The 15510-nt window shown below is 56.4% G+C and overlaps 2 protein-coding genes across 2 annotated transcripts in view; one reads left to right on the top strand and one right to left on the bottom strand.

Moving 5' to 3' along the window:
- DOCK4 (dedicator of cytokinesis 4) overlaps window positions 1–7046 on the bottom strand; it is a 205482-nt gene extending 198436 nt beyond the window's left edge. The window contains exon 1 of the mRNA XM_079786817.1: window positions 6728–7046. Within this exon, the coding sequence (XP_079642943.1) occupies window positions 6728–6764 (37 nt within the window). The 5' untranslated portion in view covers window positions 6765–7046. The remainder of the gene's footprint in view (window positions 1–6727) is intronic.
- Window positions 7047–7298: 252 nt separating this feature from the next.
- The window catches only part of ZNF277 (zinc finger protein 277), a 40361-nt gene continuing 32149 nt past the window's right edge, over window positions 7299–15510 (top strand). Inside the window, exon 1 of the mRNA XM_079785582.1 lies at window positions 7299–7424. Within this exon, the coding sequence (XP_079641708.1) occupies window positions 7334–7424 (91 nt within the window). The 5' untranslated portion in view covers window positions 7299–7333. The remainder of the gene's footprint in view (window positions 7425–15510) is intronic.

The raw sequence follows: 15510 nt of genomic DNA, 5'->3' as shown, positions 1-15510 counted from the left end.
TAATACACTGCGTTGGGTATTTAAACATTCCCCCGCTTGCGTGGACATGTCTACTGGTATAAGCTGCTCAAGGAATGAATGAATGAATGAATGAATGAATGAATAAATGAATAAATAAATCCTGCGTATGGAGACATTCCCTGTGCATTTCCCAACACCCTGCTCGGGAACCCTCACCCGCGTGCACTCCCTGGCCTCGCGATCTGCCTGGGAGAGAGCCGGCACGGAAATAGACACGACGCACGCCTCCGCCAGGCGCTGCCTCCACGCGACGCCAGGGAAGACCACCCCGCGTGGTTCCCGCCCACTCTCCACGGGAGCTCCTCTTTCTTGCCGCAGAGCCCCCGCCACCCCTCCTACGGGAGTGCTTCAATGACTGCTCTCTGGGCATTGAGGGCCTGCCACTTTAAAGCTTGGGATGGACGCGCAGGCCACATCACCGAAGTCAATACAATGAATAAAGGCTTATCTGGGTTGATCACTTCGGTCATCGCACACAAACCGAATGCTGCTCTTCGATCCAGAGCCTTGCCCGGGGCTGAGTCCCCCTGGGGACAGCCACCTGGGGGTGTGACTGGCAGGGCCGGCTCCAGGTGACCACACAGAACCCTTACCTCACACCACAAACCGGCCCCGTCTGCAAAGGGCCTCTTCTGAAAAGCAGCCCCCGTAGGTACCCTGTTGTCCAAGCCGGAAACCACAGACAGCCTCGATGCCTGCCTCCCCCTCCTTGTCTGTCACAAGATGCTGGGAGGCCCGGCCGGCGTGGCTCAGTCATTGAGTGTCCACCTGGGAACCAGGAGGTGGAGGTTCGATACCCGGTCAGGGCACATGCCCGGGTTGCTGGCTCCATCCCCAGTAGGGGGCGTGAGGGAGACGGCCAATCAGTGATTCTCTCTCATCATTGATGTTTCTCTCTCCCTCCCTCTTCCTCTCCTGATCGATAACAATATACATATTTTTTTAAATCCCAGGAGGAAGCCCACAGGCCCTTCAGGGGACGGCGACAGCGTCTGTGACGGCCTTGCACACCGGCTGCGTCTTTCACTAGAAACAGTTCGTCAAGGGATGGGCTGTGGCCCACCGGAAGTGGGAAAAGGATGTTTATTAAATTCTAACTCACAGCAAACACAGCCACCTGACTGTTGGGAAAAAACGGTTGCTGTGACTGAATCGGACTAGAACCCCAGAGGGTCTGAGTTCCGGTCGCTCCTGCACCACAAACGTGGGACCTGGAGCACAGCTTTGCCAACTGAGGGTCAGGACCCAGGAGGGAACCCCTCAGGAGGGTTCCTGATGAGCATCTTTTTCATGAAAAACGAACAGCATCACACGGAGTGAGAACAGATACCGTTTCCCTTGTGGGGGGCCGGGGGGGCTGGAGGTGTCAGTGTACAGATCAGGTCAGGAAATTAAATGTATTTCCTATTACGAATGACGGCCAGACACGATCCAAAGCCACGACCAGAGGAGCCGCTAGGCCCGGCGACGCTGTTCCTCGTCTTGTAAACAGCCGTGATCGCTCTACCGCCGCGGGCAGACTCGGGTGAAGGGCCGCGGTGTGTTCTCGGCCGCGGAACCCTGTAGGCGCACCTCACAGAACAGCCTCCGTGCTGCGCTTCCTTAGGCCCGTGGTCGGCAAACGGCGGCTCGCGAGCCACATGCGGCTCTCTGGCCCCTTGAGTGTGGCTCTTCCACAAAACACCACGGCCTGGGCGAGTCTATGTTGAAGAAGCAGCGTTAGAAGAAGTTTAAGTATAAAAAATTCGGCTCTCCAAAGAAATTTCAATCGTTGTCCTGTTGCTATTTGGCTCTGTTGACTAAGGAGTTTGCCGACTACTGCCTTGGGGTCGAAGGTTTCCCTGCCGCCGATGCTCACGGCCCAAAGCGCCCTGCTGGCAGCCTGGACACGCCGAATGAGAGACAGTCTGCACTGTGGCCTCCTGGAGGGAGCGAGACACAGGGGACTCAGGCTTCCTGAGGTGTTTGCAACCCCTTTGTGGTGCCTGCGATACAGTCTGGGGGGGAGGGCGGCAGCGGGGACCGAGATTGGACTGGAGAGGCGGCGAGCCTGGCCACGCCTGTCAGGGGCCACCCGGTCCACACGGCCCTCCGATGGCACTTTACTCAGAAACATACACCCTCCTCCTCTCCCTAAGCTGTGCCCACACTCCCAGCAGCACATCACTGCTGAGGGACACGTGTTCTCCGACACAGATGGCACGCAGCTAGGAGAAGGATACACGCCCGCGTCCCCGCCCACACACACCGCCACGACCGTGCCCCTCGAAGGGCAGACAGTCTACAGATCCCGCAGGAACCCCCTCCCGGGCCAGGAGGGGCTCTGGACGCAGAGGGGTTCCCCCGGGAGCACGGGGACACTGCGGAGGGCTCCGCGGTACCAGGACGAAAATGCTCGTTTTAAGATGACACGTGTCTGCCCTGACCGGTGTCGCTCAGTGGATAGAGCATCGGCCTGCGGACTGAAGGGTCCCAGGTTCGATTCCAGTCAAGGGCATGTACCTTGGTTGTGGGCACCTCCCCAGTAGGGGGTGTGCAGGAGGCAGCTGATTAATGTTTCTGTCTCATCAATACTTCTAACTCTCTATCCCTCTCCCTTCCTCTCTGTAAAAAAAATCAATAAAATATATTTAAAAAAAAAAAAAAGATGACACGTGTCCCCTTCCGGTCAGCTCGTGTGAGTCGTGTTCGGGGGAAGGCTCCCGGCGTCTGGCACGGATCGGCCCAGACCGCTCTCTCCCGGCTCAGCTCTCCCAGGCGGACAACACCTGGCCGCGCTCCGCAGCCGCCGGGCTCACCTGGCAAAGCGCACCAACGCCCACTGGGCGGACGAGCGCAGGAACGGGGGCGTCTGCTGCGGCCTTCCCCTTCTCTGGGACGGATGCCCGCCCCGCCTCGGGCGGGAGAGGGGGTGACAGATGCGGGCATGCAGGAGGCAGACAGTGATCCTGCAGAAATCTGTGAGGGGGCGGGCGGGCGAACGCGCTTTAGTCACTGCACATGGGGTTCCGACGGGAGAGACTCAGACTGAAGGAACTGGCAGCCGTCACCTGGGTTTGGCATCTGGCCAGGTAGCTTTTGCTTATCTCTGATCTTGGTTAAAAGCAGGTGGGGTGTGTCCCAGCAAAGTGTCTTTCTCATAACAACCTACACAACAGGGTGTTTTTCTGAGGGAAACACATGTTTGTTTGGAAGAGTGCTACAAACAAACTGGGAAGGGCCTTGGATATCACTGGACCCAGAGCCTAGGACCCAGAAAGGGTAAGTGACTTACCTAAGGTCACACAGCGGACAGTATTGTCTAGACGAGGGCCACGACCAACCAGAATCTCCCCAGATAAAATATGCCTATCTGTGGAGAGCGGCTACAGCGTTTGGACAGGTTCAAGCCTGGGACTAATGAGAAGGCACGGTCCTCTCGTGGCAAAGCCACGTGCAAGTCCCAGCTTGGAGGGCAAAGCCCTCCCAGCACAATTATAGCCAAAGGCTATAGTTGTAAGCTTGACCTTATGGTCTGAACCTGTGGTCACACGTGGCTGAGTGATATGAGCTGCGGGAGGTGCAGCAAGCGCTGCCAAAACAAAGCTTGATAGAGTTCAGGTGCATGTAATTGAGTAGATTCGAAACCCGAGAGAACATTGTAAACACCTTGACCACGCCCTTGCTTTGCCTCCTGGAATCTGACTATAAAATAAAGACTCGGCTTGCAGGCTGTGGCGCTGTGTCTCCATCCAAGAGCAGCGTCCCACCTAGCCCCAGCTTTATTCTCTTGCCTGTCTTCTTGAATCCTTTCACCGCCCCCTCAGGTTCACCCCTGGCCGTGCTGAGCGCAGCACACCTATCATTGTGTCTGCTACCATGTTTTTAAAGAGATAAGGTTTCCTACCCCTCAGGACTGCAGCTTCATCCTGTACCTTTCTGATACCCTGGCATCGGAACACTTAGTCTATACCTAAATGTACATTGTTTAAAGACCATTCATCAGTTAAAAGAGAAGACTGAGCCCACACATCAGGTTTGACAAGGGGTTTCACCCTGGCCAGGGTGGCTCAGTGGTTGATGTATCCTCCCATGCACGGAAGGGTGGCGGGTCCAATTCCCTGTCAGGGCACATGCCCAGGTTGCAGGTTCAATCCCCGGTTGGGAGTGTACGAAACGCAACCAGACGATCTCTCACATCAATGTTTCTCTCTCCCTCTCTCTTCCTCCTCTGAAATCAATAAAAACATATCCTTGGGTGAGGATTTAAAAAAAAAAAAAGGAATTTTAATCCCTGATAGAATGTAAGTAATTGTATCCACGTTGATAGTATGTTGCTTTAAATTGAAACATAAATCTATAAAGACATATAATTATCGCATAATGATCTCATGCATAATTGATGGTAAATAAGTATCATTGTAGAAATATACAACGTGCATTGAAAGGTCAGGTATTCCAGGTTACAAAGACTGGTTTATTTCAAAGAATGAGGAAACTGAGTTACGGCTACACCTGATATCAGCCAAAGATCGGTGCCCAGGAAATATTTTTTTCTTTAATGTTTATAAAAACTAGATGAGAAAAGCATAGGCACCAACCAAGGTTTCAAAAAAACAACAACACTGAACAACCTGCAGTGTAGGCAGCTACAAATAGGACTGAACGGTGAGACATAGTCCACGCAGAACATCCTAGCAAAATTCTCACCCCACACACCACACGCACACGCACACACTCCTAACAGATGGTTTCCAAAGAGCAGCTAAACATTCCATAGGCCAAATGCACAAACATTAATGATGAAAGCATGACGCTGTGTCCACGAGCACAGCCTCCTCTCTGCTCTCCCCTCTCGCCTCCCGCAGCCCCCGCCTCCCGCCCCAGGACCAAATCACAGCCACCACCGGGGAGCCGGGCGCCCGCTGCAGCCCAGACGCCTGGCGGATAACATCCGGTTTGCGGTCCGGGACGGCCCAGGGTGCGTGTCCAGCCTCTGCCCACAGCTCGCAGAGCCAGGCCGGGGCAGAGCTAATCAACACCAGCGCCCCAGCTGGGACCTGGCGCGTGAGGAGAGGAGGAGCATCAACCCCGGAGTCTAATTTAACTCTTGGAAGGAAGCAGCATCTGGGACGGGCTCCAGGCTGCTGGGCGGGGATGTCAGAGCCAGTGACAGGGGGGCGCCGGGTTCCCCCCCAGCTCAGCGAAGGCATTGTCTTCTCCTGGCAAGGGTTAATCTACCCCCAAAAAGGTGGGGAGGGGGAAACACCCGCCAGCACCTCCTCCTTCCACTTGGAAGAGAGGGGAAGCAGGCACCCCTTGGGGGGGGGGGGGGTCCAAACACACCATTGTCTTGCCGACCGCCCCAGTCCAGATGGGAGCTCACGGACGGCCCTCTCCGAGGACTCCAACACCCCCCATTCCCAGGCAAGTTGGAGAAAAACACGACTCCCTGGAAAGGCTCCCCAGATTTGCTTCAATGACAGGCAAATGGATTCGGACCCGTGCACAGACCGCCACATCTCCCACATCACTAGGTCTGTCCCCAGTTTAGAAGAAAAAGTGTGCCGGGCCCTCGGCGGGAGGGGGCATCAGGAGCGATCAACATTGTGGGTGACATCCATCACACCCATCGCGCTTTCTCCCGGGAGCCCGTCCGAGCCGGGCCTCCTCGCCCCGGGCTGCTGCAGGCTCCGCCGAGAGCCCGGCTCGCGAACCGTGACCATCTTCCAGGGAGTCCCTGCCGAGGGGCGACCCGCCGAGATGGAGCAACAAAAACGGGAACTGAGCCGGGCCGCCAGGGGCGGAGGGAGGCCGGGAGCGCCGCGTCCATCCGTCAGCTCTGATGTCCTTTGTTGTTCACCTTCGCACAGAACCACCGCGCGCTCCCCGGCTCCCGGCCCAGCGAGCGCCCGGGTCTGGGTCGGCCCGTCCTGCAAGCGGGACCCGGGCTCCCGAGAGCCAGGCTTCCCGAGCCGGGACCCCAGCATCGCTCCGCAGCCGCCCGCCCGCCGCCCTCCACCGCCGCCCCCGCCGGAGGGTGCCCAGGAGTAAAAACATCCCCAAACACCCGTTCCCCTCCGGAGCGCAGAGGGCGGGCCGCGCAGATGTGGACAGTCCCAGCGCCCCCGCCCCCAGGGCACAGGCCCCTGGACCCCGGGAAGGAAGGGAGGGCGGAGGTGGGGGAGAAGGCTCCGGCCCGGCTCGGGCTGTCACCGGGCTCCGGAGCGCGGGGCCACCTTCCGCGCTCCCGGGACGTGGACCGCAGCCAGAGCGGAGGTTCGCGCCTCCCTTCGGTGAGGGGGTGTCCCCTCGGCGGGCGCCGCGGCTCCCGTCTCCCTCTCCAATCTGGGAAATGGTCCCGGCCCACGGCCGCGGCGGGGACGAAGGGGAAGGAAGCAGCGGAACGCCGTCCACCCTTCCCCTCCAACTTGACACTCACGCCGCGTCGCCTCTCAAACTCCGCAGGCGGAGCCCGCAGCGGGCGGCTGGCCGCGCGCCGCCCCCGTCCCTGCCGGGAGTCCGAGCGCCCCAGGGCGGTGGGGGGCGAGACCCCGGCGCGCACTCCACGCCCCGAGGCCGGCTCCCCAAAGCACGAGCCCGCAGCGCGGTGCAAGCCGGGGAGAGGCACTTGCAGCCGGCAGCGCGCGAGGGGCGCGGGGGCAAGGACGCGGAATGCGCACCCGCTCGGCCCGCGGGAATGCACGCCGGCCCCGCGGAGACTCACCCACGCCGTATTTCTCGTGCTCCGTAGGTATCCACATGGCTGGACAGGGCTCCGGGGCGCTCGGGCTGCGTCCTCCCCGCGGCCCCGCTCCGGCTCCGGCTCCGGCTCACAATGCACAGCCGCCGAGGAGTACGCTGCGGGCGCCGGGGCGCGCTGCAGGCTCCCGAGCCCGGCGTTGACACCGCGCGGCCCGGGCTGCGCCGCCTGCCGCTACGCCGGCGGCGGCCGCTCACAGTCGGACGCGCTCGCGGCGACCCGGCGGCGCAGTCATTGTTCTGATTCACTGAACTAAGCGAACACGCCGGGGCACTCTCGGGCGCACCCCCGCCCGCCGGCGCCTGCTCCCGCCCTCCCTGCCCTGCGCCCCGAGGCACACTGGGAATTGTAGTTCTGGGCCGCTCCGTTCCGGAAGGGGGCGTGGTCTGACCTACTAGGGGCGGGGATTAGGTTCCTCTCGCCACGTTCTATTGGTCCAGAGAGTGACGGCACGACGTGGGCGTGGAGGAAACGTCACGTTGATGGGGCGTGCGTTCCCAGTCGCTCTCGCATTGGTTCCCGTCCGTCCCGCCCCGCCCCGCGGCCCGCCCTTTCCCAGTCGGCGGCGTAATGGCGGCTCCCAGGGCCCTGGGGGCTGCACTCGGAGGCGGGGAAGACGGCGACGGCGGTCGCGGCGGAGCCGGGGCTGTCAGTAACGAGGGTGAGTCCGGTGCCCCGAGGCGCGGGGGGTCTGCGCCTTTCTCGTGGGCCAGGATGCCGCCGGCGGCCGGACGGACCCGGGAGCCGGCCCGCTCTGAAGCCACATGGGCGGGAGGGGGCCGAGGGCGGGGCCCCGCGGTGCGCGTGGCTGCCGGGCGGCCGGCGGTGCGGGCTGTGTAGGGACGGAATGGAGAAGGGGTGGCACGGCCTCCCGGCAGCCGGGGGCGTGTGGAGCTCCCGGCGCGGCGCTCTGCCGAGCGGGCGCGGGTCCACTCGGGTTCGCTGGCGGGCCGTCACCCCTCTGGGATTGGCCGCTCCTCTTCGCCGGTTCCCGGGCCCCCCTCGGTTTGCTCGGTGCGGCCTCGGGAGATAGATGTGCGGTTCCGGCTGGTTTCCAGCTGCAGGCTGGTCACTGCCGTCCAGTCTGCAGATGTGCCCAGGTGCGGGCGGGAGCGGCCTCGGCGGGGTCCGGGTGTGCCTCCCGGGGCGCTCGTGGACGGGGGCCCCGCTGGTTAGGACCCGAGGAGCAGCCAGCGGGGTCCTTAGGGGAGGAAGAGAGGAAGGTGGTTCTGAAGGTGCCAGCTGCTGTGGCTCGGCCTGACTCTCGGGTTGTCTGACCCGCCGCAGAGATCAGTGCCCACACTCTGAAAGCTGCAGCGGGTTGTCTTTAGGGTTCGCAGCCGCGTCCTTTCACCTTTGGCCCATCCCCTGCCCTCCCCCACCGCCCGGCTTGGCCACCACCCCCCACCCCCAGGTGTTCGGGAGACCTTTATCCATTATCTTCTTGGCCCTGATAGGTAATTTAGCACGCCAAGTAAGCTTTTTATAATGAAATTGCTTTGGGTTTAAATTTGGTTCTCAGCTCCTGTTGAGGGTTTTTTTGTTCTTTCTTTGTCACTGTTTTCCCGATTTAACTGACATTTAATCGTGAATTTTTTTCTGAGCGGTGCAGGGATAAAGTGCAGTTACTTCCCATCCATGGAACTACCTGGCCCTGCCATTATTTCAGTGCCTCTTTTAAAGGGCTGCGCCCACTGTACTCCATAGAGAGTGGCTGTGCCATACCTGAGCCCGCCCCGTTCTCATGTGCATATATATATAGTGGGGCTTTAGTGGTTAGGGAATGGTGTAGCTTTATATAGGTAGCCTTGGCCACTCGGGGACTATTTCTTAACAAATTACTGGGTGAGAGGTTACACATGTTAAAAATTTTCGTAGATGTCAGATCTTTCTCTTGAAAGGTATCAGTGTGTCTTCCCACCAGGAATACATGAGATTTCCCCCGTATCCTCATCAATCCGTGACCAATGTTTAAATGACTAGTAGATAGAACTGAGAAACTGATGGAAATCTTAATTTTAGGCTCTAATTTGTTTGCAACAAAAGCATTGAGCAGCAAAGAATTTGCAGCATCTGTAACATAAAAAAAAAAAAAAAAAATTCCTCGCCCTGGCTCAGAACTGCTCCGAGGTCACACTAGTTTGTAGCAGTCGGTGGGAGAGCTTACTAGTTGATTTTTATGTTGTTCTTATAAGGAAAAGTTTATAACCTATGTATCATTCTGATACTTTATCCAGTTCTCTTCAAAGCATGCAAAGTGATACAAATTTGAGGTGGAAATAATGATTTTGAAGGTATATTCATATTTTTTTTGTTAAGCAACCACTTACGTTTTCAACTACGTCTTTCCCCCATAAAATCATTACTTTTTTGAAAATGGCCTCCTTAAAGAGGTTTTCCTCTAGCTTTAATTAAAATGGCAATCTGCGTGTTTAATACCCTGGGACGGAGGGGCCCGGGGAGTCTTTTTATAGAAACCCTTGCAGCTCAGCAAGGGCTCTACCACTGTGAGTCCCTGGTGGTGCGCAGCAAAGGTTACACATGTCGAAAATGTCACATGTTGCCCCACTTCCCGAGGCTCCTCCCTCTGCAGGAAAGTCTCCGATTTTGCATGACACTGCTCTCCATCCATTGGAACAGCAGCCAAGATTTCATATTGTCCCCCAAATTAAGAAAGGTAGTAAATACCCGGCCGGGGTGGCTCAGTGGTTGAGCATCGACCCATGAACCAAGAGGTCACTGGTTCGATTCCTGGTCAGGACACATGCTGGGGTGGCGGGCTCGATTCCCAGGAGGGGTGTGCAGGAGGCAGTCAATTGATGATATTTCTCTCCCATCCATGTTTCTATCTCTATCCCTCTCAGTTCCTCTCTCTCTAAAAGATCAATAAAAACATATTTTTTTTAAAAAAAGAAAGGTAGTAAATAGGCTCAACATTTCTCACACGTGGGATGTGTTATTGATATTTTTTCCTTAGCTGTTTTTAATTAGAATGCGCATCTAATTAATAAGGTAGGGCGTCTAGCTTCCTAATTGACAGCTGGTTCCGGACACTTTGGCTGGGCTGCTGCGTCTCCCTGGTGCAGGGTTCTGACAGCGGCCTTCCCCTGCGGATGCTCGCCCAGCAGGCGATGCCCCGGTGATGCCGCTGGACTGCAGCGCCTCTCCTCCAGGACCTCGCTAGCCACCCGCGGCGTCTGGAAGGAATGGGGTCGCAGGTGGCGGCAGCTCCTCTCCTCGGTCTGTGTTCCTGTTTCAATAAAGAGCAGAGGCCTTCGCCGGAAACCCTGGAAGCTCCTTGATCCCTGTCCTGCCCTCAGGCCCGGTCTGATCCGTTCCTGGTCTTCGTTCTCTGCCTGAAAGGACCTTTTGAATCTGTTCTTTCTGTCCTCCCTTCAGCCACTGTTCTCTCTGTAACCTTCACCGTCACGGCCGAATTGCTGTGCCCCCCACCCCGCACTGTGCTCCCCGGGCCAAAGTATCTTCGTGACTGTTTAAGAAATGTCTGGCCAGAGCTGGCCTTGCCTGCACCCTTGCAAAGCCCTCTCTTGCTCTCCTGGCTGAGCCCCTCCTGTAATCCACGCTCTGAGGTGAACATGTATCCGCGGCTCCACTGCACGTCTTCAGGGCGGCTCTGCTGCCGTAGAAGGAGGGCAGCTCCGGTGTGGCATTTGGGGTCTGACTTTCTGTCCCAGTCCCCCCTCCAGCCGCCCGCCTGCCGGCCCACACCTCCCTGACCACACTGGCATCCTCAGGCCACCCGTAGACGGTGCACTTCCGGGGGCAAGCTGTGTGTTACTGGTATCCGCCGGTGCTTAGAGCTGCGCATAGTCACCTGGAGCAGCTTGGGTCAGGTCGGTTTGAAGTCTATTCACCGAGCTTATACTGCAGCTCTTTCCGGCGCGTTTGTTGGACAGGACCGTGGACAGAGGACGCAGACCTCATCCTGGAGAAAGATGTCAGTGCCAGCTCTGACACTGAGGAGCTGTGTCGCCTGAGTGTACTGCACGTGCTGCTGACATGTGGAGGCGCAGATGTACTGCCTACTTTGCAGTGACTGACGGAAAGCCCGGCGTGGTCCTTGTCACCAAGCGGGGCCCCGGTAAATGCTAGCTGCCTTCACTGTGAAGATAACCTGGTTGAGCTCCAAGACCGCCTGCTCTCGGCTCTGCACTTGGGGAGCAATGTCAAGGGTGGGGTGGCCCAGGGGAGGCTCAGGAATGCGTGGGGATAACTGCGTGGGCTGCGGGCATCCGGGGAATCTGGGGGTTGTCAGAGTGTCTGCCGAGCCCCTGGCACTAGAATTGCAACTATGTGCTGGAAAAGCCTCTACATGTCTCTATCCCCTCCCCCCTCCCCCACCCTGTGCTGCCCCGCACACCCAGTGCCTGGCTCCCCACATGCAGGCAGGCACCGCAGGCTGAGGCAGCAGGAAGCTCTGGGGGTCGTCCACGTTGGGGGCCTTGCGAGGTGCAGGCCGGAGGGTGTCATGAGGAGAAAGTCGTAGAAACCTAGTCCGGTGGGTTTGGTGTGTGGTCTGAGGGGCCTCCTCCGGGGCGTCCTTTAGTTTCCTGGGAAAGTGACCAGGGCCCGCCTGTAGGCCCTTCAGGGGAGACATTGGAAAGGAGGTGATGCTGGGGGGCTCTCATTCCTGGAGCGGTAGCTGGTGCCAAGTCCCGTCTGAAATACTTCTACGCGTCGCGGCTCCTGGGACAGTGCCCGTTGTGGTGGCACTGGGGTTGGTTCGGTGGCGACTGTGCATCTGCTCTGTGCTGAGGCCTCCCCCGGACCAGGTGGGTGGGTCAGAGCTGCTGGGAGAACCCTGTCTGTCCCCGTTCACACTGTGGGGGATGGTCCATTGGAGCCTGGCCTCCGTAGGCAGTGCCTGGGGCCAGCACAGCCAGCTTTCAGGGTGTTTGTTTTTAAAGGGAAGGAAACGCCGGCTCTGTCCCGGGTTTCCCTCACGCTGTCCGGGTTCCTGTTTTTCCTTGACTGAAGCCCAAACCCTTCCCGATGCTAGAGGCTCTAAGTTTTGTTAGTGCTTTTACCCGAACACTTAGATTTGTGGTGTGTTGGGGTTTTTTTGTTTTGTCTTGTTTTTAAAGAAAGCCCTCAGAATTGTAATTGTGGTTATTTAACACAATTTTCTGTTATGTAACAAGCTGCTATTCACCAGTAAGAGCCAATTAGAAAAGAAAACACTTGTATGGGCTCATCGCAATTACCATAACAAAGCAATTAATGGCGGAGACTGTGGCCTAATCGAACCCACAGTAGGGTGACCTCAGTCTGGGCAGCCCTGCAGGGCCGTCTGGGAGCTCCTTGGAATTAGCAGCAGCCAGTTCCTGACCCACTTCTGGAAGCTTGGGAAGCACACGCCCACATGAAGGAAGCCCTGCGGCCCGACCGACCTCCTGGGCTGTGGCTCAGAGACAGTCTTTATTGGGTGTAAATCTCACTCCTGCTTCTGGCTGACTGATGTGGGAGGAGTTCCTGCACTTGTGATAAGATTTCCTGGTTTGTCTGCGAGAGAACTCACTTATATTAACATCCTTTGGGCTGCATTTTCCAAATACCAGCAGAGGAAGGTGAAGGTGGGTTGACAGCAGGGAGCCACAGCATGCCTGTCCCAGGTTCGTGAGGAAACAGTAACATATCCGGGTGTGCTCTTAAGACTTCGTAGCACCTGTGGGCGATACTGACCAGGCACGTAGAGTTAGGAAATTGGTGGAGAACCCCAGCCATGGGCGGCATGTAGGGTCTCTTCATCCAAGGGAGGGAGTATGGATAGATCATCAGGATGGACCCCATCTGACCCTATTCTTTCGTCTTTCCGATTTTTAACAGACAGTGCAAATCCGTAACGCTATTGATAGAACTGAGACTTAGCTCATGCAGAATTTTTTTAATATATTTTTATTGATTTCAGAGAGGAAGGGAGAGAAACATCAATGATGAGAGAATCATGGATCGGGCCCGCAACCCGGGCATGTGCCCTTGACTGGAATCGAACCCGGGACCCTTCAGTCCACAGGTCGACATCCTATCCACTAAGCCAAACCAGCTAGGGTTTTGCAGAAATTTGTATTAACTGGATGCTCTGTGCAGCGTCTGTGTTGTAGATGCAGAAGAATACAAAGTTGAAAACAAGGTAGGCCTTGCCATCAGGGATCACGTAGCCTAAAGGGGAGTTAGAAGAACTGCACACATAGCTCTGTTACAGGTAGGAAGTGTGCAGGACCATCAACGTGACAAAGACAGAGCTAAGTAAGAGGTTCTGTGTACCCTGAAGCAATGGAGTGCAGGATGTCAGTCATATACTCATCAATCCATCCATGCCATGTAGTTCAACAAGAGAGAGCAAGACTTATGTGGCCGTCAGACATGCTCTGCTGAAGAATAACCTCAGTGAAGGGGGGATTAGCAGGAAGTTCAGTGGAAAGCTAGTAAAATGTGAAGAAGGAAAGAAGGAAGAGACCGCCCATTCTCCCTGAGTAATCAGCGCTGTAACACAACCTCCAGCAGAAAGCGATAACACCGTTCTCTTCGTGACCCCTAGACGCCGTGGAATTTGATGCCAGAGAAAGGGCCTGTTCTGGATCTTTTTCCTGGTGAAAGAAACGTCTTGGCGTGTACTGACAGACAGATTAGATTCTGCACCGGTAACAATTCCCCATTAACATGCTCTTCGCAGGCATCAGTAGTTCCGCTTCTTTCTAGTGTAAGGAGAGCGCGGTGCTATCTCCCTTTCATCCGTGGAACCCAGCGTGCCTCTGACCATGCCATTCCCATGCTCTGGGCGAGTGAGGAGTAGAGAAGGAAGCCTTCAGGAGGCGGCCTGGGGAGCAGCTCCGGAGACGTTTTCATAGGAGCCCGTGTTCTCACTGGTTTTGTTCGCCTCCTGTGAAGTCGGGGGGAGGGGGGCCGGGGGCCGGGGGCCGGGGAGGGCTAGTAGAAATGTAGTAGGCCTTGGGCCTTGGTGCTTTCAAGGACAGGACTCAGAGACTTATAGGCAGCAAAGTGTTATATCTTTTGCACGAAGGTGTTTTCGTGATCAGATAATTTGCAAACACTGAGTTCCATAAAGTTGCATAGCTTCCTTGCCTCCGGACTTTAGTGTGTCAGTTTTTGTGAATGTCCAAGAGACACATTAAATTGCAGTTTCCCAAATATTGGACTGCACTCCCTTTTCCTCAGACCCCCCCCCCCCCCCCCCCCGTATTAACACTTCCTGGGGTGCGAGCGCTTCAGGGAAATCATCGTGTGGGTTAAGACAGAGAGGGTCCCAGCAGCTCCAGCCCACACCCCGTTCACCCGGCTGTCACACAGCCGCTGCCTCAGTTTCCAGCCCTCCTGCTGCCCTGATGCCTTTAAGCCTTCTGGAGAGCAGCCCCCGCAGAGCGCCCGCACGCCGGAAACCACCAGCGCAGCTGTTGGCTCTGCCGGGCGTGTGGCATCGCCTAGTGTGACCCCGTCTAGCCAGCAGCAGAGCGCTTTCAAACGTCCAGGGTAACACTGCGGCCAACATCCGTGTCAACAGAACCCACCACGTTAGCCAAATACGCGCCGCTGTACTCTTCCCGTCGGTGTCTTTGTTCTTTATCCTGGGGTCCCTCCCGGGGTGTGCTGGACTAAGGTTTGGAAATGGAACGATGGACAGGGAAAGTGGCCCCAGGAACCGCTTCCTCCCGGCAGTTCCAGAGCCCTCGATCGGAGCTCCTTATTAATCGGGGAACCCTACCCGTTTCCTGCATTATTTAAGGCTGTGAAAGTTTAATTCACATTCTCCTCTCGGCTCCCGCTGGCTCCAGGGAAGTAGGTCTTCATTGCCTGTGTGCGGCGGCGGCGGCAGAAGTGTCCGTTTCTGTAGCGCTGTTTACTGCTGAAATGGGGAGCCCAGGCGGAGTTTCTTAGTGAAGGTTTATTGCAGCAGCTTAGAGGAGATTCGTGGGACTTTGTTATTAACTTCTAGTTAGCCCTATTCACAGCTGGCTGGTCTCCATTTCTTTGGGATTCTCAAAGTAAATGTGGTTTCACTGTTAGAATGATTATTGTCAAAAAGGCAGGAAATAACCAGTGTTGGAGAGGATGTGGAGAAAGGAAGCCCCGTACACTGCTGGTGGGATGGTAAATTGGTGCAGCCACTGTAGGAAACGGCGGGAGGTTCCTCAAAAATCAAGACCAGAACTACCGTCTGACCCCGCGATTCCACTTCTGGGCGTGTGTCTGAAGAATATGAAACACTAACTCAAAAAGGTACATGCAGCCCTGTGTTCACCGCAGCGTTCCTCACGGAGCCGGACGGGAAGTCTGTGCCCATGACCAATGGGCGGAGGAGGAGGTGCGGCAGACCCCCCACAGAACCTCCAGACAAGCCCGCAGCATTTGCGAAGGAGTGATTGTGTGTCTTTAAAACTGTGTGTGTGCGTGAGCGCGCGCAATAAACTATTTTAAAATGTTGATGTATTAATTGGGTGAGGTTTAGTCTGATACACCAGGAAGGGGAAATGCTGGTGTGTGGCTGTAATTTGTCTCTTATTGAAGACATGCACGTATCTACGGCAAGTGCTGCCTCACCAATTTCCTTTACCTTTCTAGGGTAGTGCGTCTTGTTAATGATGAGCTGCTTTTTTTTTCTTATTTTCTTTTCTTTTCCAAGTAGCTCGGTTTACTCTGAGGTCTCCGATGAATGCCATCTGGTCCTAACTGCAATTTTTCAGAATATTTTTTGGTTCCTTCCTGTCTCA

This window comes from Cnephaeus nilssonii (assembly GCF_951640355.1).
Source record: "Cnephaeus nilssonii genome assembly, chromosome: 12".
Lineage (NCBI taxonomy): Eukaryota > Metazoa > Chordata > Mammalia > Chiroptera > Vespertilionidae > Cnephaeus > Cnephaeus nilssonii.
The sequence above is the reverse complement of the archived record's forward strand: the minus strand, read 5'-3'. Positions and strand labels throughout refer to the sequence as shown.